This window comes from Pleurotus ostreatus, assembly GCF_014466165.1.
Source record: "Pleurotus ostreatus strain PC9 chromosome Unknown scaffold_3, whole genome shotgun sequence".
NCBI lineage: Eukaryota > Fungi > Basidiomycota > Agaricomycetes > Agaricales > Pleurotaceae > Pleurotus > Pleurotus ostreatus.
The window spans coordinates 1,800,735-1,828,577 of NW_023503158.1; the positions used below are offsets into that span (position 1 = coordinate 1,800,735).

At 50.1% G+C, this 27,843-nt stretch overlaps 9 protein-coding genes across 9 annotated transcripts; 5 read left to right on the forward strand and 4 right to left on the reverse strand.

Moving 5' to 3' along the window:
* Positions 1 to 3,616: 3,616 nt before the first annotated feature.
* PC9H_005127 (uncharacterized protein) lies at positions 3,617 to 5,439 on the forward strand (the record flags this gene model as incomplete). Its single annotated transcript, XM_036774703.1, has 2 exons — positions 3,617 to 3,989; positions 4,058 to 5,439. The coding sequence occupies 2 exons, from the start codon at positions 3,617 to 3,619 to the stop codon at positions 5,437 to 5,439; spliced, it is 1,755 nt and encodes a 584-aa protein (XP_036633205.1).
* A 436-nt stretch (positions 5,440 to 5,875) lies between these two features.
* On the forward strand, positions 5,876 to 7,409 carry PC9H_005128 (uncharacterized protein; the record flags this gene model as incomplete). The annotated part of the gene is made up of 4 exons (XM_036774704.1): positions 5,876 to 6,026; positions 6,076 to 6,360; positions 6,420 to 6,852; positions 6,908 to 7,409. 4 exons carry the CDS (start codon positions 5,876 to 5,878, stop codon positions 7,407 to 7,409), a joined length of 1,371 nt encoding a protein of 456 aa, XP_036633206.1.
* A 261-nt stretch (positions 7,410 to 7,670) lies between these two features.
* Positions 7,671 to 10,167, forward strand: ATE1 (Arginyl-tRNA--protein transferase 1; the record flags this gene model as incomplete). Its single annotated transcript, XM_036774705.1, has 17 exons — positions 7,671 to 7,730; positions 7,792 to 7,836; positions 7,896 to 8,053; positions 8,284 to 8,323; positions 8,388 to 8,427; positions 8,484 to 8,541; positions 8,593 to 8,646; positions 8,702 to 8,767; positions 8,820 to 8,928; positions 8,979 to 9,031; positions 9,094 to 9,172; positions 9,240 to 9,425; positions 9,478 to 9,556; positions 9,616 to 9,686; positions 9,734 to 9,848; positions 9,913 to 9,995; positions 10,060 to 10,167. The coding sequence occupies 17 exons, from the start codon at positions 7,671 to 7,673 to the stop codon at positions 10,165 to 10,167; spliced, it is 1,404 nt and encodes a 467-aa protein (XP_036633207.1).
* A 153-nt stretch (positions 10,168 to 10,320) lies between these two features.
* On the reverse strand, positions 10,321 to 12,124 carry PC9H_005130 (uncharacterized protein; the record flags this gene model as incomplete). Its single annotated transcript, XM_036774706.1, has 3 exons — positions 10,321 to 10,525; positions 10,598 to 11,684; positions 11,737 to 12,124. The coding sequence occupies 3 exons, from the start codon at positions 12,122 to 12,124 to the stop codon at positions 10,321 to 10,323; spliced, it is 1,680 nt and encodes a 559-aa protein (XP_036633208.1).
* A 450-nt stretch (positions 12,125 to 12,574) lies between these two features.
* PC9H_005131 (uncharacterized protein) lies at positions 12,575 to 13,336 on the forward strand (the record flags this gene model as incomplete). Its single annotated transcript, XM_036774707.1, has 6 exons — positions 12,575 to 12,730; positions 12,791 to 12,897; positions 12,947 to 13,074; positions 13,135 to 13,178; positions 13,230 to 13,259; positions 13,295 to 13,336. The coding sequence occupies 6 exons, from the start codon at positions 12,575 to 12,577 to the stop codon at positions 13,334 to 13,336; spliced, it is 507 nt and encodes a 168-aa protein (XP_036633209.1).
* A 144-nt stretch (positions 13,337 to 13,480) lies between these two features.
* On the reverse strand, positions 13,481 to 15,990 carry PC9H_005132 (uncharacterized protein; the record flags this gene model as incomplete). The annotated part of the gene is made up of 15 exons (XM_036774708.1): positions 13,481 to 13,656; positions 13,706 to 13,729; positions 13,779 to 13,832; positions 13,882 to 13,949; positions 14,002 to 14,069; positions 14,126 to 14,413; positions 14,467 to 14,499; positions 14,553 to 14,793; positions 14,844 to 14,863; positions 14,913 to 15,066; positions 15,192 to 15,295; positions 15,348 to 15,530; positions 15,586 to 15,669; positions 15,723 to 15,765; positions 15,827 to 15,990. The coding sequence occupies 15 exons, from the start codon at positions 15,988 to 15,990 to the stop codon at positions 13,481 to 13,483; spliced, it is 1,704 nt and encodes a 567-aa protein (XP_036633210.1).
* Positions 15,991 to 16,467: 477 nt separating this feature from the next.
* PC9H_005133 (uncharacterized protein) lies at positions 16,468 to 22,482 on the forward strand (the record flags this gene model as incomplete). The annotated part of the gene is made up of 22 exons (XM_036774709.1): positions 16,468 to 16,571; positions 16,623 to 16,651; positions 16,707 to 16,803; positions 16,858 to 17,017; positions 17,071 to 17,235; positions 17,286 to 17,405; positions 17,459 to 17,566; positions 17,617 to 17,695; positions 17,745 to 17,758; positions 17,812 to 17,933; positions 17,981 to 18,069; positions 18,121 to 18,233; positions 18,284 to 18,376; positions 18,425 to 18,507; positions 18,562 to 18,991; positions 19,043 to 19,097; positions 19,153 to 19,334; positions 19,444 to 19,582; positions 19,632 to 19,891; positions 19,943 to 20,032; positions 20,079 to 21,118; positions 21,168 to 22,482. The coding sequence occupies 22 exons, from the start codon at positions 16,468 to 16,470 to the stop codon at positions 22,480 to 22,482; spliced, it is 4,887 nt and encodes a 1,628-aa protein (XP_036633211.1).
* Positions 22,483 to 22,530: 48 nt separating this feature from the next.
* Positions 22,531 to 24,262, reverse strand: PC9H_005134 (uncharacterized protein; the record flags this gene model as incomplete). The annotated part of the gene is made up of 9 exons (XM_036774710.1): positions 22,531 to 22,650; positions 22,700 to 22,754; positions 22,813 to 22,886; positions 22,940 to 23,211; positions 23,264 to 23,357; positions 23,416 to 23,557; positions 23,614 to 23,806; positions 23,865 to 24,103; positions 24,156 to 24,262. The coding sequence occupies 9 exons, from the start codon at positions 24,260 to 24,262 to the stop codon at positions 22,531 to 22,533; spliced, it is 1,296 nt and encodes a 431-aa protein (XP_036633212.1).
* A 484-nt stretch (positions 24,263 to 24,746) lies between these two features.
* Positions 24,747 to 27,062, reverse strand: PC9H_005135 (uncharacterized protein; the record flags this gene model as incomplete). The annotated part of the gene is made up of 11 exons (XM_036774711.1): positions 24,747 to 24,880; positions 24,940 to 25,230; positions 25,287 to 25,351; positions 25,406 to 25,454; positions 25,505 to 25,941; positions 25,993 to 26,034; positions 26,083 to 26,232; positions 26,284 to 26,363; positions 26,420 to 26,445; positions 26,492 to 26,596; positions 26,651 to 27,062. 11 exons carry the CDS (start codon positions 27,060 to 27,062, stop codon positions 24,747 to 24,749), a joined length of 1,791 nt encoding a protein of 596 aa, XP_036633213.1.
* Positions 27,063 to 27,843: the final 781 nt, after the last annotated feature.

Sequence of the window (27,843 nt, forward strand, 5' to 3'; positions counted from 1 at the left end):
CGCTCACGGTGTATGATACTCGAGTCCGAGTTCGCTTCAGACAGTAGCTTGGCCGTTTGGTAGCCTCATGGGCCGCTTGAAGCTGAACTTACTCGGAGATGGTGGTCTTGGTTCAGCTCCAGTCCCATGAGGGTCCGTCCGTATCTCCGTCAAACAGGGACGCCGAGTGTGATCGTGCTGGCAGGGACGATCACTATTCATGTTCTTGGGTCAGTGTTATGTAATCGTCAATCCTCTCTATTCGCCAAACTCAAACTGGCGGTCTGGTTTGCTCTCTTCCATCTCGATGCGGTGATATGTTGGGGATCTTTTCGTGGCTGGGCGCTGTCACTTGTTCATTAATTATCTTGAATGTCCCCGGCCATCTATCAAGGCTTCGTATGCCGTTCAAGTCTGGACACTGACAATCCTCGTGCTCGCTCGTCTACTTGATCATGTTGCGGAGGTTGATCCGTTCTTGGGCATTATAAGGAAGAAGACAATGCGCGACCGAATGGATTGCTAACCATCTCCTCCGTCTATTGGCTCCCGCTGCTTGCCCCTGGGCCTTATCGGCTTTATCCAGCCACTAACACACATTGTGTCTCGTGGAAGAGAGGCTTCGTCGTGCCTCAAGACCGCTCGAGTAGTAAGCTATGGCTTCCCCGGACCTCTCTATCTTGCATCTTGTATCACTTGGAAGTGATTCAATTTAGAAGAACCCCTGAATTAAACTTAGGAGGGAGGAGTTTCTCATTGGCCATTACCCCCGGCACCGCTCCGTGTTGGAAGGGGCACCGTTAGACATTCGCTCCATAGAAAATTCGTTCTATCTAACTCCCGCGAGAGTGTCCCCGACGACCTAGATGCTGCCGTACACCCCAGTGCGGGTACGTACTATGTCCCCTGAGCGCTAAGAGCACTATCAAATATCCCTCATTCAGTTTCATTTACACGGTGAATAATTCCCAATTCAACGCAGAAGACTCGCCCGTCGGCTGCAGTGGGATTCGCCGACGTGATTGTACCTTCGCTGACATTTTCTATATGTAGTGTCGAGGTATGGACGAGGGCGAAGACTGGACGATATGATGCAGGATTCTTCTCTCTTCCAGAATTCGACATTCTTATAATACCTGGGCAGGGTTCATGGACGAACGCACGGTAACTTCTCGCAATCATAGGCATTCGGTGATGCAACAGAACCATCTACTTATAAGTCGGACAGCTGCCAACTGGCACACGGATGAACTGTTATATCGGTTATCGTTGATTGTATGCCGAAATGGCGGCTTTGCTGCGCCTTGCCGAGGATATCGTTTGCTTGCTTCGATCCATTTGTACCAATTAGCAATGCGCGGCTTTAGGTCGCCTAATAATCATTCACTGGGCACATAAGTCGGCAAGATATCTACACTAGCAGAGCATCGTAGTTGGAAACGGTCTGGGGGATGGTTTAGGTCTCGGTCTCGCATTCCCTTTAACCTTTGGTACAACCGGTCCTGACAGCAAGATCGTCGCAGTGCCGGACTTAGGTTTGTTAGACCTGATGACAAGCATAACATGGTGTCACGACAGAAGCTAAACGGGGGAAAGGAGAACACACATTGTTTCGTAACTTGTATTTTGGACCTGGGCATTGGAAATTGGTTAGATGGGAACAGGGACCACACGGCATGAATGTCGTACCTTGGCTGCTCGTAACGACGGTGAGCGCGAGTAGTTGGCGTTCTGGGTGGAAGAGCTTACGGTGATGAAATTGGGAACCTCTCCTTAAGTACAGTGCGGAAGTTAACAGCACGACCAGTCCTCGTGTAGTTTGTACAACCCTTCACACCGTTCACTAGCACTAGTAGAGTGAATGTTGTACCACTCTTGCTGTGGGGCATTGTCGTGGTGATAAATAGCTATGCGTGTCTTCAGTATGTCATTCACGCCTGCTTCGAACAGTGTCGTTCTCTGGACCTTCCCGACGGTGAGGTCACTAGTACCCGATTCGCGAGCGCCCATTGATAGCTATCGAGTTTGGCAACCAAGTTTCCCGTTTTCACAGTAGCCTTGCTTGGGACGAACTCTTAGTTATATTTAGCTCATTGTGGTGAAGGGAGATCACCTGTATACCCACAGGGCCTCAAACCCTTGCACAACATGATCGGGGCATAGGCTAGGCTCTTGAGGATTAAATCCGACGGGCACGCTTCCTCAATTCTTACTGCTTTCGCACAGTGCTTTTGCTTGATCGATTAATCATGTATCGATTCCTGTGAGCCACGACCGTGAATTCTTCTGCCCAAAGGACCTACTTGGAAGACGCTGCTCGCCGTCGTGTAAGAAGGTACGTGGGATACTACTGCCCAGCTGCTACCCCTAGGCTAAACAACGATCAGTACCCAGACTAAGCAACAACGTGGGTGTTCTACTTCCTCTGCTAATCGATGCGAAGTTGAAGGGCAGGTAACTGAACGTTGCCCTTCCATAGGGGTACACCCACTGTATCGGGACCAGTCGTGCCGGAGGTCATAGGAACGAGCAGACCAAAACCACGATGACGGCGCTGCGCGCTTCGTTCCCAATGAGTACATACCGAGGAATGGATGAATGGCGAAAATGACAGAATCTCCGTTGGAAACTGTCATATAATGTCACCAATTAAGTTGCTGTATACCGATTCCATTCCGCGCTGATTGATCTGAGATTCGAACAATATTCGTGGCGGGCAACGCTCTGGGTTCTTGGGTGATACGGTGCGTCCAATCCAGTAACCGGCCCAAGAAGTGTGAGGTCATTGTGGAAGGACAGCCGTCGCATGCGAAAGAAGAGGTGTAGCACGCTTGCAACCCCTAGGCAAAAGCATCACCTCGGTGAGAAGCATGAGAAGCAAGTGGCATGTACGTACTTCAAGGACGAGCCTATAAAGAAGCAATGGGACTGCGGTTTCAGTTCATGCTGTTCAGGTTCTGAATCTTCGCAGACCTCGTCTCCCCTTTCAGGAGAAGATATCTCCACGAGGAATTGCGTTGAAGAGGAGCGATACCAGACAATAGGGGGGAACAAGAGTGCAGGATCTATTTCCTGCAGTAAGAGCCACTGCAGCAGTTCGCTGGTCAATCTCTATTCTGTCTTGATCATGGCATGCAACGCGTAGCAACCTGGTGCGACTAAAGTAAGCCTATGTATGGAGAAATATGAGATATAGACTCTTACTACGAAAACATAGAATGAATGCTTGCCAGACATTTTTAGCAGAGGATTCCACACACATTACAGGGGTGTGGGTTGCGTAAGTACTATACCATGAGTCCACAACTTCCCTTTATTCCAAGACTCGAAGTAGCACATCCAAGGAGTCAGTAGCAGTAGAAATATGGATTTTGCCACGGCGACTTCAACAAGGCACGCTCTGAACGATCGTACTTAGACGCCCGTCGATCAAACTTGATCACTGCTGAACCACATCCTGCACCGTGACGGCCTGGAGCTACTTTTGGCTTTACCTTTGGCTTTGCATAGTCCCAGCAGAATCTCAACTGTGAGGAGCTCTGTGAGGCCAACTCTACGGAAAGATGCGAGTGATTAAGCTTAACCATCCCGGAGCCACTACCCCTCCCACAGTGCCCCCTTTTCCCTAGTCATTACCATGGGTCAACGCCATCAAATCTGGCTCATAGCCAAGGTCGTACCTCGCGATTCTACCGACAACAAAGCCTACTACCGTTCTCTTGGTGGCTTTCACAACCAATGTTGCTACGGTCGTTTACCACCGCGTGCTGTACGCCGCTTCATCGATCTCGCCAAGCAAAAGGACAACGCTGAGATCATACAAATCGAACTCGATGGAGTGCAGAAGAAATATAGTAGAGATGCCGGCGAAGGGGAGATGCCAGTATCTCCTTGTCCTTACACACAATTCTTGCTCGGACTCAGCTGTTGCGTCGACTTGGATTCAACCCCGGAGACGTATGTCTCAGGACCTACTTACGACGGGTATCGTGTACCAGCCACCTTGCGTGGTAGCTTTGATTATGGCAAGTACTCTGAGGCAAGCTTTCCTTGAACGCTTGCAGAAATCATTCGTCAGGCCCCGACGATGGTATATCTGTCATTGATGTCACCGATCCCATGAATCCATCGTACTGCCATATCCTATCGCATAGCCCACTCAACGCCGGGCAATACATCGGAAGATATTACGGCTCCCTCAGGGCCGGGGCAACCTCTGAAGAGCAGGAAATGTACATGAAGCTGAAAAAGCATATCGAAACCGTAATCGCCTCTCTTGATGGTGTGGGGGTGGTTACGACGGAAATGCTCGCAGAAGCCTGGCCCGGGGAGTACAACCCCCGCAAGGGCTCGAAACAATTGGACGAAGTGGCAGATCCCTCAGACGAAATCGCCGTCGCCGAGGATAACATCGTTCCACAATTGGCCGACCTTATTGTGGGACCTGCAGTCAAGCAGTCCATCGCTCAGGGTAATTTCGATGAATTGGAGAAACTCGTCTGGATACCGGAGAAGGCCAAGTTAATCAAAGCAGCGCTGCGAGAAATCGATCCCTTTCCTGACGCTGCTATCCCATTACTCCGCCGTGTCTGTGAAGTCGAGTCCCAAACCAACGAGAAAGAACTCGATCTAACCGGCCTTCCTCTCTCCTCCGACCAAATCCTTGAATTCGTCTCTCAGCGCGGTGACATACAACGGCTTAGACTCTCGAATATGCCCTATGTCACCATAGACACTGTGCGCAAGCTGTTGACCTTGGTGCCACCGATTTCGCATCTTAACCTCCTTGGTACGCCGATCGCGGATGAAGCCATCTTCGAACTGTTATCCAAGGAGCCCAAGCTCTTCTACCATGTGGAGGCTCTCGTCCATCCCGCTCTGCTTAGATACGACGCAACTGCTTCATACAAGGCTGCATTCACCTTCCCCGGCGTTTTATGCCCCCTTGTGGGTGGCTGCCCCGCGGTGCCGTTCTTCACCCCACAGAAAGTCGTCCAGATGTTCTTCGATTTCGCTACTGGGATGTACAGGAAGGGGAGGGCTATACCGGGCGTTGGGTTCTATGTTGGGCCACGGGGTTCGACCATGCTCGCCACGGCTTGCCTTGCATCTGATCGAGCGCAAGGTCAGAAATTCGGCGAGAGATCCGTGCCCATCTTCCCTCTATTCTGCAAAGGGTATTTGGATGGAGAGGGATGGGCATTGCTCGTGTCAGAAACGGCGTATTCATTCTGCCGCCTGTTGAAAGGAGAGGCCGGGGCAGCAGACATGGAACTTCTGGATCTCGACGGATTTCTTGCCGCGATGGAAGCCGAGGGACGACCTGCCCCTCTGCCAGCCTCTGTCTCAGAATTGAAGGGGCTCGTTGCTGAAATAGGGCTCGAGATAATGGACAAGAAGGAGGCAGGGTATTCCTTGCAAATGCTCAAGCGAGACGTTACCTTATACCACTCGATGTGATATCGAGAATAAACATGAACGTATTGTATTAGTACTGTTCCGCCCATTACCACAATATTGAATTGGATGTGGGTTGACAACCGGTAGGAGATCTGTGGCCGGGGTGTAGACGCGCTCAGTAACACCGTTCAAAACACGGCTCTCCGTACGCCTAGAGTACGGGTCTTCACGAGGAACTGGGTTGAAAAGGAGTCGGAAGGATGCTGTCCAATACGCGGCCGAAGGAACTATATATCGCCACGCCCCAGTAAGGATGCTAGACTTGGCAACACGGCAGTCCCCTGGTCGATTCTTAATCCAGCCTTGAAAAGGTGGTTGGAATATTTCGTGTTGTGGTAACAGGGGCATAAGCGCCGGGTAGTAGGTAAGAGAGAAGCTGTACGAATATGGAAGGCATGACCATCCTACTGGCTGACCACCACGGTCTCCTCCTTCCATGAACTTAGCTCGCCATTCCATCAGCGCGACCAACCCCGTGAATCTCATAGACGCACGCTTCGACGCCGACTTCCAGATCTTCACAATCTCGACCCCCGAAGGATTCGCCGTTTATCGTGCATGGCCTCTTGATCTCGTGCGGAAGCGTGGTATGCAGTCATTTTGCTTCGATATAGCCAGGTGACTCAATAATGTTAGAGCTCTCCGGCGGAACATTGCAGTTCGTCGTACCGTGCCATACGTCGTCTCTTCTCTTCTTGGTCGGTGGTGGTCCCAGTCCCTTGTATCCACCCAACAAGGTCATCTTGTGGGACGATGCCATCGGAAGCGAGGTCGCTGAATTAGAGTTCCGGGAGAGGGTTCGTGGCATAGCGTGCCGACGCGGATGGCTTGCTGTATCATTACGTCGGCGGGTGGTCGTGTTCACAGTGGCTGAGCAGGTGACAAGATATAAGGAATGGGATACCTGCGACAACCCCCGAGGTGAGTCATGGATCCGATGTATTGCAAACGGGAACCATAGCCGAATTAACGACATGCAGGGATACTGGCAATAGCCACTGGCGCGTACTCAACGTTGCTTGCCATTGCAGGGCGACAGATGGGCCATGTGCAGTTGATCCATTTACCACCTTGTTCACCCCCGGTACCCAAGGGTCCGCCACCCCCTCCTACCCCTCGCAAACAGAACCCTCGCTCAGCGAAGTCTTCGATATCCATGATAGCTGCTCACACCAGCGACCTTACGACGTTGACCGTTCCACCCTCAGGCAGGCTACTAGCCACTACCTCGTCCAGAGGGACTCTTATTCGGATATGGGATACACATACAGGCAAACTAATACGCGAACTCCGTCGCGGAACCAACAAGGCCGATATATATGGAATTGCCTTTCGGCCTGACGAAACTGAGATCTGCGCGTGGAGTAACAACGGGACGGTGCACGTCTTTGCCGTCACTGGCTCAGAATCTTCGTAAGTGGATCCGCCGATGAACGAAGTAAACATTTTCTCTTACACGGTGATCAAGGAATCGCCAATCGTCTCTCTCGGTCCTCACTACATATATACCACATCCCAAGTATTTTGACTCAGAATGGTCGTATGCTCAGTATCGTATACCCACACAGTCCTCCCACATATACCTATCCTCCACCTCCAGTCGTGCGCGTCCTGCGGATCTACCTGACGAAGATCGCTGCGTAGTCGGCTGGGTGTCAGTCCCGAATGATGATCCTCAGCGGCCGCCCGAGTATCAGCTTATCGCATTGACGTACGGCGGCGGCTGGTACCGACTCGCTCTTCCCGGCGCCCTCGCCAGTCGTGCCGCTTCACCTTCACCTTCGTCTTCCCCCGGACCTACATCGCATAATGTTCCTAAATCGGGATCTCGACCGCGTCCCGCTAGCGTGTCGTCATCAACTTCTAGGGCTAGCAAAGGGAAAGAGAAGGAGCGCAAGGAAGGCAAGGAAGGGATCACATGCATCTTAGAAGAGTTCAGGCGGTTTGGCCGATGGGACGGATGGACTTAGATTTGACGATCTCATGATTGACTTGATCTTGGAATTTTTTGCATTTACCACTCGTATTTATCTATGCATGATTATAGCTACTGTTGTATCATTGTAATGTACATGTCGATATTCAGCTTTAGTGCCATTATGAATTCCGCCATCACCACTGCTCCGATCTCTGGCTCGTGGATTTTGCGTGGATTGATTCTGTGCTCGTGCCCTTTGACGCGACTTTTGTGACGTCACGCGTCTGTGACAACACTTGAGATTACCACCACCATGGAGAATCCTCACGCTGAAAGGCAAGCCGTCTTGCTTGAACGCATCCTGAAGAACTCTGTAAGGCTCTCTTGATTTTTCAAGGCAATTACCGTGCACGATTACTGAGCTGCGCTTCTAGTCCAAATGCACCGAAATGATCTTGGAACTGAATCACTGCTTGGAGGTTACTATTGCTAGTCTTTGCTTGATGATAGCCTGGCTGCTGAACAGAGTAACATGCAGGAGGTCCTTCGAGCGAACTCGGCCGTGCAGACAGCCGCCGATTTATCGACGAAGTATCGGAAGAATGTGCAGTATAACATGGAGGTCACGAAAGAGAATGCTTGTGCGTCCCTGTTTATCGTCTCACCCGGCGTTCTTGAACCAAAGCTACGTTCAAAGTGCGCTGATCCAGCTCCTCGTTCGAGTCTCTGAGAGCACTCCTAGTTTGACGGAGGTTAACCCTAACCCTACGATCGAGATGCTGTATTACCGCCGAACTGCTATGATGATGATCTTGCTCACGAACACTCATGAGTCGACGGTCCATAATCTACCCTTACGGCCCCAATGAGTCAACATGCGGATATTGTTCGCCTCCTGGAAGTCGCAGCGAAACTGAATTCAACAGGACCTCTGCGAGCCTCCAAGCTCTAGCCCTCACATGCGACGTACGTCTCGTTTTGGCGACGCCGGTCACCTGTGGTCGCGATCCCGTTGATGTGATGCGAATAGGTCTATCAACGCATGGTCGACCGTGGATGGAGGCGCTCTGGTGAGGGTACAACAGTCTTATAATTTACAACTCAACTAGATGCACTAAGCGGACAGGCACCTATTGCTACCAGCGGGATATGAAGAACTCATGCTGCCCCCAGTACACGATCAAGTACGTCGATCAGACTGTACTCACTAAATCCTCCTCACATTATATGTGAAGACTAGATGCCCTCCAGTTCAAACCCTCGAAGAGTCAACGCAAACTGATGCGACGGTGAGCTGTGGCTTCACCCCTACAAAGAGTTTGAGGGTTACATGGGTTTGGACAGGTGGAATAATTTTATAGAAAGGGGTGACAACAACGACGCGGTAAACACTGAAGCCAAAGCAAAAAGGTCGGGGTCACTCACTTTTCCGAGTCTTAAAAACTTGTCAATGTTGTTCCAGACCTCCCAAACCAAATAAGTCGGAGGACGAGTCAGGCTCAATGAGCTCGTTGCTCCACGCCGCCGAGGTACCCTGGGTCGACCCGGAGACAACGCGACATCGTTTTGAGGTCAGTACAATTCACTCGCTGTTGCCTTGCCTCGTACTCAGCGGACTTAGACTGTACTCGAGCCATCTTCCTACACGGATGAGAAATTCGAATTGTTTAAAAAGTCGGACCCTTCAAATGCGTCTTTGCACGCGCTGTTTTTGACATTAACCGTGAATGAGCTAGGTATCAGGCGGACATCCACCATGACTTCAAATCTTCTCAGGCCGGCTTCAGGAGGTTTCTGTGCGAAACACCTCTCGGGGTAATATCACTATGCTCCTTTGTATCTATATCGCTACCGTCTCTCTGATGTTTCGCCTCTCCTCTAGACAAGCCCCATAGGTTATACAGGATCACCGCCCGCCCACCTGCCGGTTGAATATGGGTCGTATCACCAATTATATAAGCTCGACGGGGAGCTAATAGCCATGGCCGTCTTGGATATACTTCCCTCCTGCGTTTCGAGCGTTTACTTCATGTATGACAAGAAGTGGGAAAGGTTCTCCTTGGGGAAGGTGAGTCGTATCTTATCAAATCTATAACATAAATGAAGTCCTGCCTCGTAAGCTAAGCGCGTTCCGGGAAACCTCGCTTGCCTATGAGATACATCGAGCTGGCGTGTCACAGATGTCGTACTTGTACATGGGTACTTCAGTCATTAACTCGATCTCTGGGCTTGAAGATAATCTGTCTTGTGTTGAATAGGTTTCTACATTCATTCGTGTCCGAAAATGCGATACAAAGGCGAGTACTCGCCATCGTTTCTGGCTGACCCAGTAAGCCTCTGTGTATTTGTTAGTTCAGTCTCTGACTTCTTGAGTAGGAGACTTACGAATGGTACCCGCTAGAGACGTGTGTAAAGCTCTTGTCGAAGAACAGATATGCCTGCTTTTCGTCACCAGAGCACTCGATTTCGGATCCTCCCCCAGAATACATTGGTGATCCGAGTCCACCATTCATACAATCGCAACTAATCGTTGCTTGCAGAGGGTTCAGAACCAGCCCCAATCCCAACGGAAGATCTTGCACAAATTAACATTGTAAGAGCTGCTAGAAGAGGCCAAATCATTGTAGAACCTGTCAACGTAAATCCTTCCAATTGACGCCCCTTTCATGTAACATACTGATGCGACGCGAAATATCCAACAGGAGGCACGATGTTGGAGCTCAGAGGATGCTCGATCCGCAATTCTACATTGTATACATGGTTTGGGAACAGGGTTATCCAAGGAGGTCATCTTCACCCTTCAATTCTAGGCTTTGCCACCTCCATGCCTCGCATAATAACATCGGGGATCTCCCTATGACGAAAAGAAGTTCTAATGTACATAGCTTTATGTTTCTCGTAAAAGTACAGCGTCATGCGGACTAGGACTAGTACCGTGTACTATCATATTCGTCGTTGTTATGTCACGGGGTAGAGTTGACATACATCTGAAGTTCTTGCAAGGCCTCTTCCACAGACTCCACATTCATTGCCTGGAGCTTAGCTTCTGCAATGAACCCCTTCAATTCCGAGACAGAGGCTGGTAAAGGAGCAGGGCGTCCCTCAGCTCTCATTGCGCTGAGGAAACCGTCGAGATCCAGAAAGTCCTTGTCGCTCCCCTCTGCTTCTCTATCCAACAGACGGCAGAACGAATACACCGAGTCTGACACAATCAGCGCCCACCCCTCCCCATTGAAAAACCCGTCGCAGAATAGAGGCAATATGGGTACGCGTCTCTCGCTCCATTTCTGGCCTTGTGTTCGATCAGACGCGAGGCATGCTAAGGCGAGCATGCTCGAGCCCATCGCCCCAAAAAGAAGGGCCTTCCTTGCCATGCTCATCTCATTCCTTAATATCCCCCTCAGAAAATCGGAGAACACTTGTACGATTCTCTGGGGTGTGAAGAATGGTAGTGCGGGACAGCCACCAATGGAAGCGCCTGAAATGCCGGGGAAGGTGAATGCAGCCTTGTAAGGAGCCTTTTTGGCGTATGTCAGAAGGACAGGGTGGATCAGAGCCTCCATGTTATAGAAGAGTTTGGGCTCCCCGGCCAACAGTTCAAGGATGGATTCGTTCGCAATGGAGGTGCCAAGGAGGGTAAGGTGCGAAATCGATGGCACCAAGGTCAACAGCTTGCGCACAGTGTCTATGGTGACATGTGGCATACTTGAAAGTCTGAGGTATTGTATGTCGCTGTGCTGGGACACGAAATCAAGGATTTGGTCGGAGGATAGAGGGAGACCAGTTAGGTCGAGCTCATTCTTGTTGGTTTGGGACTCGACTTCACAGACACGGCGGAGTAATGGGATAGCAGCGTCAGGAAAGGGATCGATTTCTCGCAGCGCTGCTTTGATTAACTTGGCCTTCTCCGGTATCCAGACGAGTTTCTCCAACTCATCGAAATTGCCCTGAGCGATGGATTGCTTGACTGCAGGTCCCACAACAAGGTCGGCCAATTGTGGAACGATGTTGTCTTCGGCAAGTGCGGGTTGATCTGAGGGATCTGCCACTTCGTCTGTTTCTGAGCCACCACCGGCGCGACCATATTCCCTGGGCCAGGCTTCTGCAAGCATTTCCGTCGTAACCACCTTGGCATCATCGAGGGAAGCGATTAAGGTTGCAATGTCTTTTTCTAGTTCGGAGTCCCCGTTCTCCGAATCGTCTGCTGGATAGGCGTAATAGCTCCTGATGTATCCCTCAGCTGGGAGAGGCCTATTCGATAGGACATGGCAGTATGCTGGATTCATTGGATCGGTGACATCAATAACAGATATACCGTCATCTGGGCCTAGAGCAAGGCTTTGTGGGGTTTCAAAGAGAATTTGCCTCAAAGTACTCACCATGATCAAAGCTACCGCGTGTGGTAGCTGGCAAGAGACACCCGTCGTAAGAATGCCCTGAGACATAGGTCGGAATGAAATCATCAAGGTCGACGCAGCAAGCAAGTCCGAGCAAGAATTGTGTATAAGGACAAGGGCAGCTTGGCATTTGTTTTATATTGGCATTTCTGCTGTATTTGTTCTGCATCTCATCGAGTTCGATTTGGATGATCTCAGCGTTGTCCTTTTGTTTGGCGAGATCGACGAAGCGGCGTACAGCGCGCGACGGTAAACGGCCGTAGCACCATTGGTTATGAAAGCCACCAAGAGAACGGTAATAGGCTTTGTTGTCGGTAGAATCGCGAGGTACGACCTTGGCTATGAGCCAGATATGATGGCGCTGACCCATGGTGGTGACTGGGGGAAAGAAGGCTTGCGAGAAAGGCAGTGGCTCCCAGATACTTAAGCTCTATTGTCCGCATCTTTCCACAGAGTTCGAGTCACAATTGGAATTCTGCTGGGACAATGCAAAGCCAAAAGTAGTAGATCCAGGCAAGCGGTTCCAGAAACGGCGATCAAGTGATCGATGGGCGTCTATTAGTTACGAGCGGAGGAGGGGGCTGGGTGATACTCTCCACAAAAGAGCGACGCGAGAATGTCTACATTTTGTGTTCATTAGTAGTAGAAGGCAGCTTTATCGCAATCTACTTAACTTACAACGTGTCCGATGGTAAATCTTCCGTACTCTGTCTTGCTATCGGGACGCGTTTTGGACTTTGTCGAAACGATAGTGAACGCCCCTATCAACCACCTGTAGGTGATGGACAGGATTAGGCGCCTTGCCTTGTTTTCTTAGTTCATGGCTTTCCTGAGCAGGCTAAGAATCGGTAGAAATACCTCGAACGGTGCGCCACGAAGCAGACGAATACCTGCGCTTATTTTCTGGTCGCCGCTTGCCCTGGCCTTCGGCAATTACTTCTGGACGGTGAAACTTATCAGCGGGCGCAGCATGCAGGTACGTGCCATTCACATATGCTCAAGCTTCTACGAAGTAATCCACGACTCGGTCAGCTAGCCAACTCTTAACCCGGACTCATCTCTATGGAGGGATTTTGGCCTCTTCGATAAGTTCTCGATACGTTCCCGGCATGCGTACCAACGAGGAGATATCGTTGCCATTGTGTGAGTCCGAAATGGTTCTCGTTTCGTTTTGGGCCTGAAACGGTCGTAGTTCACCTGAGGACCCCCGGAGGATGATTGTGAAGCGAATATTAGCCATCGAAGGGGACACTGTGAGAACCCTACCACCCCATCCTGATCCAGAAGTTCGTGTTCCAGTTGGCCATGTATGGGTTGAAGGTACGCGTCGCAAATATACAATCTTGGGACGAACAAACTAAACGTGTAGCGACTCATTAGGAGACGACTCCTTCCACACGGACGACAGTAATCGTCTTGGCCCGGTACGATCCGGTTTAGAACTGCGGCTTTCCCCCATTTTAACAAGTTATTAGATTCCTGCAGCTCTTATTGAGTCCAAACTGGTATGTATACTCTGGCCTTTCAACCGTATTGGCAGAGTAACGGTGCCTACGGCGGAAACTTTGAATTCCGTCCATGATTGGACGCGTCGAAATATCCAAGACGCGATCGAGCGCGACAAATGGCGGAAATCTCGCGTTATGAAGTCAAGCCACAGCGTACCACGCGGTCCACATGTGTATTGAGGCGTACACTACTGGGCAACGTAAATATAATCATTGCTTCATTGTTCCTTTACATGGCCTTGGGCACGCATGTGAGTTTCGTCGTCTTGGTCATCGTCTGGGAACAAGATTCTGTCAGCCTCCGGGGTACCTGCTTGTGGGATATCCTTCCGCAGCGACACGGCGACAGGAGAAAGGCCGTGGTTGTACGCATAGGCAAAGATGACGTCCATATCTACGAGATGCCGTGAGGCACTGTGCTGCCGTCAGGTGTGGAATCCTACCTTCTAGCGACCTCCCTGCTGTTTCTGTATGCTATCTCAGCAAACGTTACGGGTGAACAAGATTTCAAAATACCTGGAAAGAAGAAATACACCAGCGGGGCAAGAATCGCGTTCAGGCACGCGAATACTGCAAGATGGTCAGCGATCAACTCGATCCCTATTGTGGTCTTGCAGACCTATGTAAGTTCGCCATGAGATGTTCGCGAACGCTGGTCCTGTGACCATCACTACAAGGAAGTTGAATCTATTCCTGCGGTTGAGCAAACTGACATTCACAGCGAGGCGGCTTAACTAACGTCCAGTTGCTTGCCGTACTCAGGGCGTTGGCGGCAGCACGAATGCGAATGCCCACAATCTCAGCGGGCTGATATTCCATCCGTTAGCACCAGCACAATGGACACGATCGCTCGTATAACTCACATATAGCCAAGTCATCCCGAGCCACCCAACCGCAAAGAAGGTATTGAAGGCGAAGAGTAGCACACAGCTTACTATGTTCGCCGCGGGCGTGTCGACGGCTCCCAGGACAGCCAGCAAAACCATTGTCAAGGTTTGTGTTATTGCACCAAATATCATGAGCTTGCGACGGCCGACTCGGTCGATGAGAACGATCGCTATGAAAGAGGCGAGGAAGTATTCAGTTCCGTTGCATGCGGCGAGGATGCGGGACTTGACGTCGGAAATACCGAGGCGCTCGAAAAGGATCGTCTGCAAGACCATCAGTAGAGTCCAGAATACTACGAAGTTGGATGTTGGCGTACTGCGTAATAGGTGATAATGTTGATGCCCGTGATCTATAGCAGATCTCGTTCAGTTCGACGACTACATGGAACACGAAGGCCTTCACCTGTTGAAAGCACTGGATGACAACCCCGAGCGAGGCCCTTCTGAAATTTTGGCTTCGACCTCCAGTAAACAAATCCGCGAGCGACGAAGAACCAGGCTTGTCGCTGTTCTTTCGTTCCTCAATGGCAACTGATTCCATGATTGCGTGGTAGGTACGCTGAACCTCCGCATCGGAAGTTGGTTTATCATCAAGCGCAGAGATAACCTCCAGGGCCTCTTGCGGCCTATTGGCCTTTATGAGCCTGTCACTTGGTGAGTAATTGGGCTAGTTTGCTCAAAGTAAGCCACCGACCATCGTGGGGATTCAGGAAGCTGGAACGAGAGGGTCAACATGGAGCAAGGAGAAGTCTTTGGTACTTACAAACCAAATGCACACTACAAGGACAAGTGCTAAAACAATCTGCAGAGCGATTGGAGCTCGCCATTGAACCGATGAAGCAGACGCCCAGAAGCTATCCCGTGCATTAGTCACGCTCAACGCAGACGTGGTAACACCATGGCGCACAATGCAAAATCTAGCCACTTGTGTAGGGGTTACGAGGTTAGCACATGTCGCTGGAAACCTCTAATTGAGGCAGGACACACATATCTGCTCGGGTGAGATCACTAGGCTTGGATACGATACTTGGTAGCAACTTACGACAGCATGATACCGAATGTAATAAGACTGCCTTCAATCATAATTAAACTCCCCCTTCTAGCTGCGGGCGAAGTTTCTGCGTGGTATGAGGGAACCGTCGATGTCTAGTCCAAATCGTAAGTACATCCAGAAAATGAACGAGAAGCAACCATGTACGTTCAAACCATTCCCTAAACCGGTTACAATTCGAGCGACGATGATCTGGGCGTAAGAGAATGCGGCTGCTTGTAAAATAGCGCCAATGATCATAATGATACCCCCAAACGCGATCGTTTGTCGGCGACCTAGACGATCTCCCACCCATAAATTAGATAAAGCACCGAGTAGGCAGCCGATTTCCTATGAGATCGCATAGGTGTGAGCAGAGCGTTGACAGAAGGTTGAGAATACCTACATAAACAGCAACTAGAAAGCTCTGAAGGGTGGCGTGGTTTGGATGATCGGTGTCGACCACAACTTGAGGGAAAACTCGTTCGAACTGTGATATCCGAAGTCAGTGCACTACACTTGAAGACAACGGGTCAGCCTGACCTGCTTTGCAGTCAATAGTGCAGACATGACCCCCTGGTCATAGCTAATGGTAGGGCAAGAGTCGTCCTGATATTCTAGCACTCCACACAGAAGTTATGGCTCACCCAAACAATGTGAAACCAGTTCCAGTGACAAAAGCAAGTGCCGCCGTGAGCTTTCGCCCTCGAAGAGATGCCACCCTCGTATGTGAGGGCTGAGGTGACTCGTCGCTTTGGGCCTCAACCAGAGAAATAGCGTCTACTTGACGTTTGGGACTGTCTGAAGACATCTTGGGTGAGTTCAGGTCTCCAAATCGTCGAAGCGTAAACAATGCGCCTCCTGAGACCGACAAGCATGCTGAAGAAGCTCGACAAGTCATGGGAAGAGATCATCTGCCAGACAGCCTATGGCAGAGCTAAAATTATCATCTGAGTAAGGATTGGTGCTGGTGGAGGAGTCGTAGTAGGCGCGCCATCCGTATGGACGAAGCATATGGAAGTGGTTCCGCAGAATATAGCTCTGCATTGGATCTATTCTGTCGGCGCCGGTCACCGTCGCTCCCAGCGGTAGTGCACGATGCGTGGTGGATTCGTGAAAATTAAAAGAAGCTGCGTTGCTCACATGATCACAGAAATATTGGTCCCGTTAACGTCGGCACCGAGCCTCAGCTACAGTCACCGCATCCCGGACTCAAGTACTTAGTGAATCAGTAAACCAGGAACTGCTACCACTTACTAGATTTATTTTGAACACTCTCCTTACTGCAATGGCTATTGGACTCTCTGGACATCTAGACAATTTACTGGGACTCGCGTCAACTGCACCCGACGCGACGACTGAAGACGATAATTCGATCTCTAACTGGCTCAGGTAGTTCGAATCTGTCAACGCAAGGCGAATTCTAATTGAACTTCTCTGTAGCCAACCGGTTATTGACTGGTCAGTATCTGGTACGGATGTCAACCAAAATGTGTATGATGCAAGGCTACCATGCCTTCTATGTAGATGATCTCGACGAGGATGAGCCATGGCCCTCTGTGCTCGACGTTTTCGCAGGGCAACCTGAAGCCAACCCTCCAGGCTTGGTTGCCGAAGTAATGTCGTCAGTATCATCATCGCGCTCGGGCTGCTTCTTGAATTGACATGTTTCGCCTAGACTACCCAACGCCCATGATCTTGTTCATCCGCTGCTCTCAGTGTTATCGTCGAGCCACACGAATGACCAAATATATGGGGAACTAGTTGACCTTCTAGGATTCGACCAGATCGACCTAGCCAGTAGTGTACTCAACCAACGACGAGTCGTCGTCAAAGAGGTGAAGCATCTTCGTTCAAAGAACGAGTCGGAAAACTGACGATGTCCGCCAAGCTTGTGCAGCTAGGCGAGTCTGGTGATAAGCCAGCGGCTTCTACTTCCAAGCCAGATACCCCTAGCTCGAAGCCTGACTCAGATCTCTCTTCCCAAGCCGCGCGCAAGCGTTTGGAAAGACAACTCAAAGAGAATGCCTCTAGACCGTTGACTACTGGCGTGAGGGTAGGCTTAAGTCTGCTAGAAGAATGCTTTGTTACTAAGACGCATCTTAGCCTCCTACCCCCGAAATTCTGCCTCATGTATATACCTCTTCTGGATCTCAAGGGAATATTCTATCCCAGTCCGGCAACAAATTCCTTTTGCCATTGGGGACCACAAGGGACCAGAATGAGGTAAGCATCACGTCCTCTTGGAATTTACGATCGTTCTCTGACTTGAAAGCAAGACATACGAAGAGGTGATAATACCACCAGCTAAGCCTGTACCTCCCAAAACTGCGGAGCGGCTCATTCCTGTCCCTGAATTAGATCCTCTTGCACGAGGATGTTTTCCTGTGAGTAAACCGTGTCAATCGTATAGCCCTCGTCTTAACCTCTCGTATAGGGTTACAGTAATCTGAACAGAATACAGTCTATCGTTTACCCCACCGCCTATGGGACGAACGAGAACATGCTTATTTGTGGTAAGCTCTTCGCCCTCAGTATAACATGTTGTCTGTATATATTCCTCAGCTCCTACCGGTGCTGTTAGTGTCCCCTTTGACAGAGTGTTTCTTCAGGCGAAGTAACCAGATTGTAGGGTAAAACCGACGTCGCTATGTTGACCATCCTGCGCGTGCTGGATCAACATCGGTCGAAGTCCAACCCTCAGGCCCCCATTGCGTCCACAATCAACAGAAACGAGTTCAAGATAATCTATGTGTAAGTTGTTACCATTTCTACCCAATCGTCGTTTCAAATAGATTTAGCGCACCAATGAAAGCCCTGGCCTCGGAAATTGTCAGGAAGTTCAGCAAACGGTTACGATGGTTATCTGTTTCCGTTCGCGAACTAACTGGTATGTCGGCCCTCCTAGCATGCCTTATACGTTGCGACCCCTTTGGACTAGGTGATATGCAAATGACCAAGGCAGAGATCGCGGAAACGCAGATCATAGTCACAACACCGGAGAAATGGGATGTCGTGACAAGGAAACCTACCGGCGAGGGGGAGATCGCATCCGTATGTTCACAGGAAATCGAGAAATCCTCTCGCTGATGTATGATACGCAGGCTTTGAAATTGCTAATCATCGACGAAGTCCACCTGCTGAACGAAGAGCGCGGCGCCGTGATCGAGACGATCGTTGCTCGAACATTGAGACAGGTATGACATTAATCTCCCGTCCCGATCACACTTCAATTCCGCTGGAAGGTCGAGTCCAGCCAATCAGTCATTCGAATCCTTGGACTCAGTGCTACCCTACCAAACTATGTTGATGTTGCTGAATTTTTAAGGTACGTAATACGACTACTTTTGCTCTTTGGTCGTGCTTATCCATCCCTCCTTAGCGTATCGCCCAAGAAAGGCCTGTTCTACTTCGACTCATCCTTTAGGCCCGTTCCACTAGAGCAACATTTCTTGGGTATCCGCGGGAAGCCAGGCTCCGCCTTGTCGAAGAAGAATTTGGATCATGTCACGTATGAAAAGGTTTCTGAGCTGGTTGCACAAGGGCACCAAGTCATGGTGTTTGTTCACGCCCGGAAAGAGACTGTAAAGGCTGCTCTCAATCTGAGGGAAAATGCTATGCTTGAAGGCACTCTTGATGGCTTCAGTTGCGAAACTCATCCACAATGGTCATTATTTCGAAGGGACATAGGAGAATCTCGCAACAAGGAAATGAAGCAGCTATTTGACAGTGGCTTTGGTATTCACCACGCTGGGATGCTACGTACAGACCGCAACATGATGGAACGTATGTTTGAAGCTCGAGCCATCAAGGTAGCTTCCATTCATACGAATTTACTCTTCCCTTGACTATGTTGCTTTTAGGTCTTATGCTGCACAGCTACTCTTGCTTGGGGGGTGAACTTACCCGCTCATGCTGGTTAGGCTTCTTGATTCAAGGGCAGGACATCATCTAAATCATCGATATCATGCAGTGGTCATCAAGGGTACCCAGGTATACGACAGCGGGAAGGGCAAGTTTGGTGATCTCTCGGTGCTGGATGTCCTTCAAGTATTCGGAAGAGCTGGGCGCCCGGGAATGGAGACAAGTGGAGAAGGATATATATGTACCACTGAAGATAAACTAAACCATTATCTGGAACGTGTAACGTCGCAGGTGAGTGATCAACGGCGAGCAATGTATGAGGCTGACCTAGCCACACTAGATTCCCATTGAATCACAGTAAGTTTGGATAACACGATCTCACACTATCTCGCTAACGTAGTCTAGGTTCCAAGGAGGGTTGATCGATTCCTTGAATGCTGAGATTGCCCTCGGCACGGTGGCGAACGCCAATGACGCGAGTCAATGGTTGCGTTGGACGTACCTGTTCGTTCGTATGAAGAAGAACCCCATGTACTACGGTACGTTCTTAATAGTATCTGACTACCGATTATTCTGAAAGACATGAAGGCATGGTATGGGATACAGTCAGTGACGACCCGCATCTAGTCTCTAAACGCTCCGCGCTCGTCGATTTCTCGGCGCAAAAGCTAGCAAACACGGGCATGATCACTATTGACCCCCACACCAAGGCATATACAATCACTGATCTAGGACGGATTGCGGCCAAATATTATATTAGGCATGCTTCCATTGAAAAGTTTGAACCGGTGTTCAAACCCATAATGTCGGAAGCGGACGTGCTTCATATGCTGAGTCTGAGTACAGAGGTACGACTACTCGAGGCAAGAGGCTTCATTCTGAACAATCTCAATCTCTAGTTTGAGCAAGTTCAACTCCGCGAATCTGAGATGGAGGAGTTGGAGGGGATACTAGAGCTGGATGTTATCCATTGCGACATCAAGGCGAGAGTCCATACCGATCTCTGTTTTCCTCTCACTGAAGACTGTTGGGCAGGGTATTCAAGACAAGAAGGCCGGAGACAAAGATGAGGCGGACAAAGGCGGTAAAGGCAGAGGGGGCGACAAAGATGGGAAAGGGAAGGGGAAAGTCATCACTTCAAGCGAAGCCAAAGTCAATATCCTACTGCAAGCGCACATCTCGAACCACTATCTGGAGGACTTTGCCCTCATCTCAGACTCGGCATACTGTGCTCAGAACGGTGGTCGTATTATCAGAGCTCTCCTCGAGATAGCGCTCAGTCGGAAGTGGGCGGGCGTCTCTGGCGCTCTCATGAGAATGAGTAAAGCAATCGAGAAACGTTTATGGCCGTTTGAACATCCCCTCAAACAATTCAACCTCAAACGAGAAGCCCTCCACAACATCGAAACATGGGCGGATGACTGGCCCGTCGATCAGCTAGCGACGCTCTCGGCAAAGGATTTGGGCGACCTCATACACTTGAACGAACAAAACGGTTTTGCAGTACTCAACGCAGCGAAGCAGTTCCCCACAGCGAAAATCACCTATGATCTCAGGCCGTTAGCCCACGACGTCTTGCAAGTTACGATTCACCTCTATCGCTCGTTCAGTTGGAATGCCAAAACTCATGGAACCTCCGAACCCTTCTGGCTTTGGATCGAGACCAATGATGGTAAATTCATACTCCAGTTGTCCCACTTGTCTTTCAAGGCTTCTTCGGAAGACATGGACGTTGAATTTCTGATACCTATCCCCAATGGAAACGCGCCCCCTTCCGTAACTATCCGCTTCCTGTCCGACCGATGGCTCTCTGCGGAAGATGAACTCGAAGTGCCCTTAACGTCTCTTCTCATGCCTGCCCCCTTTGACTCCCATACACCCCTTCTCGATCTACCTTTCCTGTCCCCGTCGGTGCTGCGAAACACACAAGCTGAAGCTTTGTTTGCCAGTCGCATCCGAACGCTGAACGCTATTCAATCACAAACGTTTTGGAGTTTGGTACACACTCGACTTCACAGCTTACTGTGTGCTCCCGTCGGAAATGGAAAAAGCATGATGGCGCAACTTATCATATGGTGAGATTATGGAAGCCCCCCCGTATTCCATTATTCATTCCTTTCAAAGGTCTACTGTCTTACAGTTGTCAGAGGCATTCGTACTCATCGTTGTGGCACGTAAGGATGCCGCATCCGAGTTGATATCCGATCTGCAAATGTTTGGTGGTCCGACTGGTGTAACTGTGGATATCTCGGATGGCCCGCACGTACTTAAACGGTACCGAGGCAAAGTGATTCGGGTAGTGACAGCAGCGAACTTGCGTGTTCGAATGACAGCAATCAACCCCAGAACATCGATAAACTATATCGATCTTGTGATATGCGACCAACTGGAGAATCTGGATGCGCAATACGAGCTCGGCGTTTCCCTGCTTCGACATGCCGTCCAGTCGAGTCCCACTAGGTTCATCGGTTTCTCAAGTTCCCTGAGTGATCCTGTCGACCTAGGAGCTTGGTTAGGGGCTACAGTAACAGGTCTTCATAGCTTCCGACCAAGTGATCGAGATCACTCCCTGGCTGTTTGCGTCAAAACGTTCACGATACCACAATCCGCTGCGTTATTCAAGGCAATGGCAAAACCTGCATACACCGCAATCCAGACAGCCGAAGGGAGCGAACCTGCGATAGTGTTTGTACCTTCTCGCGGGCAATGTCTGTCGATCGCCAGGGATCTCATCACTCAGTGCACATTGCAAACAACAAAGACTAGTGCATTCCTTCCGCCCACTATGTCCGAAATAATACTGGAAGACTATCTTGCCCGATTCCAGGATCGATTCCACGTCGAATTCGCTTCCAAAGGTGTTGGATTCTTCCATTCGGGATTAAAAAGATCAGACCGCATACTCACGCTGCAAATGTATGCGGAAGGCATCATTCGGGTTCTTATTGTGCCCCGAGAATCGTGCTGGTCTTTGCCAGTCCGTTCGTCCGTTGTCGTGGTTATGGGCACCCAATACTTGCATATCACCTCTGTCGGCGACACAGAGTCTCGCCAACTTCGAGACTACAGTCTTACGGAGCTGGTCCATATGCAAGGCCGGGCGGTGCAGCACTCTGGAAGGGGGCAATTCCACTTGTTCTGTCAGGCGGAAAGCAAAGACTCCTTCCTGCGCTTCTTGAACAAAGGGTTGCCTCTGGAGTCGCAGCTGCTGAATTCGCCACTACTGCAATCATGGTATGATGGCTGCCGAAAATCCGGTTCCATTGGTGACAAACAAGCAGCAGTCGACGCTCTGTCTTTCACCTATCTTTTCTTGCGTATATCTAGCAATCCAGTATATTACGACTGCAAAGCCAGAAGCCGCAACGTCGACTTGTCGAAGCTGGTAGACAGACTTGAAGCAGAGTACATTGCAAATTCTGGATCTATAGATCAGTAGTCTATCGTTCGCTTAGTTACACATTGACCGTTCAAGGTTCGAAACCCATTACATATAATTTTTCAAGTTCTTCAAGCGTTCGGCAGCTTTCCCGAGAGTATCTACATCTTTGCAGAAGGCGAAGCGCGCGTAAGCCTCCCCTATGTTGGCATGTTCTTCGCAGTAGAACTGGGAATGGGTTCACAGGGGGTCCACGACGGAGGAGATTAGAACATACCTCGCTGACGGGAATAGACGAAACACCTATCTCCATAGCTATGAACCAACAAGCCCTATTGAGAGCAATCAGCCACAAGAGCACATATGGCAGTGCATCCGTGTATCAATTACCTGAAGTCTCGGCCGCGCCCCAGCACGCTTTTGGGGAAAGGATAATCATCGGGGAACTTCACATTGGAGATATCCTGATTTCGCCTCGTGAGATACGAGAAGGGCGCCCATGGAAATCGAAACATACCAAAAGGATGAAGTAGCTTCCTTCGGGAAGGGTATATTTCAAGCCCAACTGGTCGAACACGTCTACGAGGATCTTACGTCTCTCTGCGTATTCAGCACGTTGAATCTCAAAGTATTGCCGTTCTTTTGCTTGCTCTAGGCCGCTGGCAGCTGCTTCCTGGAGGGGAGAGTTGGTGCAGAAGACGATACGCGTGGTTGCAGCTAGGGTGGGTTGGATAATGGATGCTGGGCCGATGAGCCAACCGACACGCCACCCAGTTGCCGCAAAGGCCTCTGCGGTGATAAAATGAGTCTGAGTTGAAGAAGTGGTAGGTGATATGCTCACTTCCCGCGGAACCAACAGTAACGGTGCGGTCCCACATTCCAGGTAAATTTGCGATACGAATATGTTCCTTGCCATCGAAAACAAGGCAGTCATACTAAAGGTCTCTGGATGAGTGACCGATTGGGTGTTGAGTCAAGAAGACAGATACATACTACTTCATCGGACATGACCAACAAGTTGAACTCCTCGGCTACAGCTGCGATTTCCTCGAGTTCCTTCTTGGTGAAGACTTTTCCTACGGGGTTATGCGGGGTATTCACGATGATCATCTTCGTACGCGGAGTGACAGCGCGTCTTGATAAGCGACGACAATCAAGACATCGAATGGAAAGATGGTTAATAGTACATACCGTAACTCGGCAATATCGATCGTCCAGTCATTGCTAGTGGGTTTTGAGATGTCGTGTGCCGGCGGGTGCAGGGGCACGTATACTGGCTTGCCACCATTGAACGTCACGGATGGTAAATACTGGTCGAAGAATGGTTCGAACATGATGACTTCGTCCCCTTGTTCCAAGAACGCGGTGAAGACAGAATATTGTCCTAGAAGCAAATCCACTACCATCAGAGGGGCTACCATGATGTCCAGATTTGCACTTACCTTCATTGGCACCGCTTGTAACAAGGATCTCGCTTTCCACGTCAAGTTCTCGCCCGAGTTGGGGCCCATAGAACTTCTTGATAGCCTCACGAAGGCGTATCCGCCCTTTCGGGTGAGAGTAGTGGTTAGGAGCCACTGTTCGCAGCGCCTCTTCAGCTGCTTCGGTCACCCATGCTGGTGGGGGGAAGTTCATATATCCCTGGCCCAAATTGATGCAATCTGCTGGCAGATTCAGAGCGCTGCCATTCACATCGGAGTCAGTGTCATTCAGCCGGTTGGCCAGCGACGTACTTGAAGATGGACCACACATCTTGTGCCAATGCACGGCCTTCTTTCAATCTCGACGAGAACGGGATGAGCTTGGATCTATCCTTCTTTTCCACTATCGCTGTCGCCATCGTCGTCTTGAGCTGATGCCTGAGGAGAAGTTGTGATTTTCCGGGTACGATTCGGCTTTTCGGGATAAATACGGCCGCAAGAGGCAACCTCAGTCGCATTCACCGTTGACCAAGGTAGAGGGAGAGTCCAAGAGTGGGTGGTTCGACGAGATGGCGACATAATGATATATACCCGCGAGCTACGATCATGACGGACTTGAATCCAGCCAATTGTAATCAATTTACCTCGGGAATCATGCTCACGCTCACGCCGCCGCCTCACGCACAGGCGACGAAGTAGGCTATAGATCCCTCTTCGCTTCAGCAGCGATTTCAAGTTCAAAATCCCATAAGCTCAACAAACAAGGAGAGCCAGCCATGTGCACGACAAATTTTCATTCAGTACTAATGTGTTAATGAATAATGCCAGGCAATTTTTATTCAGTGCAATAGATGGTGCACATTGGCTGTTATACGAAGTATCCAGAGAGAATTCTTCTTACTCTCATGTCTTCACCATCCCAAAGGTCTCTACATGGAGTGTGACGTCTGGCGTGCCTTTGAGGGCAGCAGTCGGTGATGCTGGAACGTCCGCGAGAACTCTGCGCACAGAGTGGGATAGTGCCGAGGGGCCAGCGACTAACATTAGTTAGTTAATCAGCAACGACTGGCATCGAGTCATCAATACAATATCATACCATCCACCGATACTGATCCCAAAGCCGAATTTATCTCGTCTTGGAGGAGCTTCTTCATACTTGGCCGGCCATGCGACAACTTGAGCGCCGAGTACTGCGGAAGATCCTGGGACGTAAGGTCGGAGGGTAACGAAGAAGTAGAGCTCCTTGTTGAACCATCTGACTGAAGAGCTGGGACCTTTGGGATCGGATAATTAGGTCCTGTGACATATATACGGGGCTCGATAGAAAGGGACGGTGGAGCAACGTTCAACGCTTTCGTTATTATCTCCGTTATCCAAGTTAGGTGGGCTATAAATAGATGATTAACATGCGTCGTGCGTTTATGAATAGAACTGCAACCGTACCACCGTCGCGAACAGCCCAAACGAAGACCACCCTGCGCACAGAAGATTTCCTGCCAGAGTGATTACTGCAGAGCCGAGGACGTTAGACATGTGGAACAAGGAAATATTACAGCACTTACCGAACAAGATCATGGAAGAGTCCGAGCGTGTATGAAACCCCTGAACCACCTAGACTGTGTCAGCACAAGGAGTGGAGATAGGTTGTACCAAGCAATTACCAGCGATAAGGATGCAAGTGGAAAATACATGAAGATTGGGTGGGTTTCCATATGGTCCATCAATGTATACTGGCACCGGTTCGGAGGAAGAGCTGGTCACATGCTGCTGAAGTCGTCGAGTAAATCCGCCCTGTCCTCGAATCAAGAAGACCAATTCTCTTTCATTGGTCCCTTCGATGGTCGTCGGGATGCTCGCAATAGTAAACGGATGTGCCTCACTCGGCAATTTGCTGACTGTTGGGAATATGAGGTAAGCGTGTTGACCAGGCGTCCAGTTCATTCGACGACGTATTGTCACGCGCGTGGTATCTTCTGCAAGAAGTTCGACGGTTGCCTTCGTGGCGTTTCCACCTCGGTTATTCCACAAGATACGGCAGAAGCGAAGGACACGATCGGCTGCCCAAACCACAAGTCCCGACCAAAAGTACGCGCCAAAGCTGCGATATATGACATCAGCAGAGGAAGTCCTCCGGTGGAAATACACCAACCCTTCTTCTCTTGCATGAAAATAGCCACAAATTACGAAGATCCTGCGCAAATGTGAGACGATGTCCACGGAATGAATAATCCATACATACGCAATCAGAATAATGTGGGAGATGAGGAAGAACTCGAAGGCGGCGTTTCTGATTGGTCGGAAGGATATGAATGTCGCTAGCGTAAATGCAACGAGCGCAATGGCGCCGGCAATCATCCAATTGTGAGAGAAGTCGGAACGCGCTCCTAGACTAAAAGCAAGTGAGCACGCCGTCCGACTGGTACCTAAACAGTATTCCTACCCCCGCGAGGTTCGAGATATGACATGTATCCATGCGAGCACGAAGCATGTACGTGCAGCGGCACGGTGGAGCACATTGAGCTGGAAGTATTTTTAGCGTCTGCCGTAGACAGTAGTCTAAGAAACTTTCACCGTACCCTTTCGTGGCTCACCCCGGTGAGGACTGTTGAGAATCAGCATATGGATGAAGAGACAAAAATAAAGCACACATGATATGATGTTATTTTTGCCGGCAAGGGCTATGATGAGAGGGACCTGACATGACGCCAAGTGTGCTGCTCGATCTTGCCAGAATGTCGGGCTCAGATCGCGAGCTATTAGATAAACTAATGAGTGACCAGGAGGCAGAAGGGTCAAAGAAGGCTTACTCTGTACGAACTCGCGCACAAAGATCACTGTAATATATCCCAAAATGAAAGTCAACTCTGCAACTGACATTGTTGCTTGAGGGCCTATAGGAATCGACCATCGGAAGGCGACTATCTTGAACGCCGCTACGATGGCGTTTGGAAGACGACGAAGGGAGCTTTTCCCGGTTGGCGAGTTACTTTGCTGCTCGGCATCACCTTTCTCTGTGAGCTCTCCGGTTTCCGCTCGTCCGACCGTCGGGGCGTTTGATGCGAGATCCCTCGCAACTCGAAGAAAAGCAAGTAGGCCTATGACACTGGCTAAGATGTACCATAGTTCTTGCACAGATTTGGCTTCGAGCGCGTCTCTGACCGCCCGGTCGGCAGCAGAGGATGAAGCCATTGTCGCAAGTGCGTTCTTTGGGCTGAGCATAGAGAATACGCCAGAGTTTGTACTGTCCTACCGCCCTCCGCAGCGCAACTCTTTTAAGACTTGACCATGGGTGAAACAACACCTTTTTTGACGATGCCTAACTTCGAAGTCCCCGCTGAGATCCGTTACGGTGCGGGCGTTATGCTGCGTTTATGCGAACTTGAGTAACAGAGCAGGTGGAACATCATATGGGTTTCAGTATCGAGATTGCGCAACGCAAGCCAGTGTCCGGAGAATTGACCCAATGAAACTCGGGGCAAATGGTGCTGGATATAGCTTATCATTGCCATTATAGGTGTTGTCCAATGGGGCTTGAATCTTCTTTTTGCTCGACTGGGGTATCCTAAGGGCGACGGAAAAGTATCGGTTGGTGCGCGGGTGAGGCTCGGTCGACCAATCGCAGAATAGATCATCCTATGTAATGATGCCAGACTGGCAGGAAGCAGCGTCGTCCGAAACAAGTAGTTGTTGCTGCTTTAAGCAGCTGGTACCAGCGAGAACTATCCACCCGGGACGTAACTGCGTGAATCAACTATTTCAATATTACTGATCGTGTAGCTTCGATGAGTCCCTCCTGGACGCGTGCTTTGAGTCTGAGAAGAGCCATGGACCGTGCTGGAAGCTTTCTGCGTAGATTATCAGATAAGACCCTCATGCGACCAATGATAGAAGCAAGTGGCCAGCGTGTACAGTTCTGAGATGGTCGAGTCTGCGGAACACCGTGCAGGGCAGATGCATGCCAGTTGCTATCTAATCATGATTAATGATAAGACGAATTTAT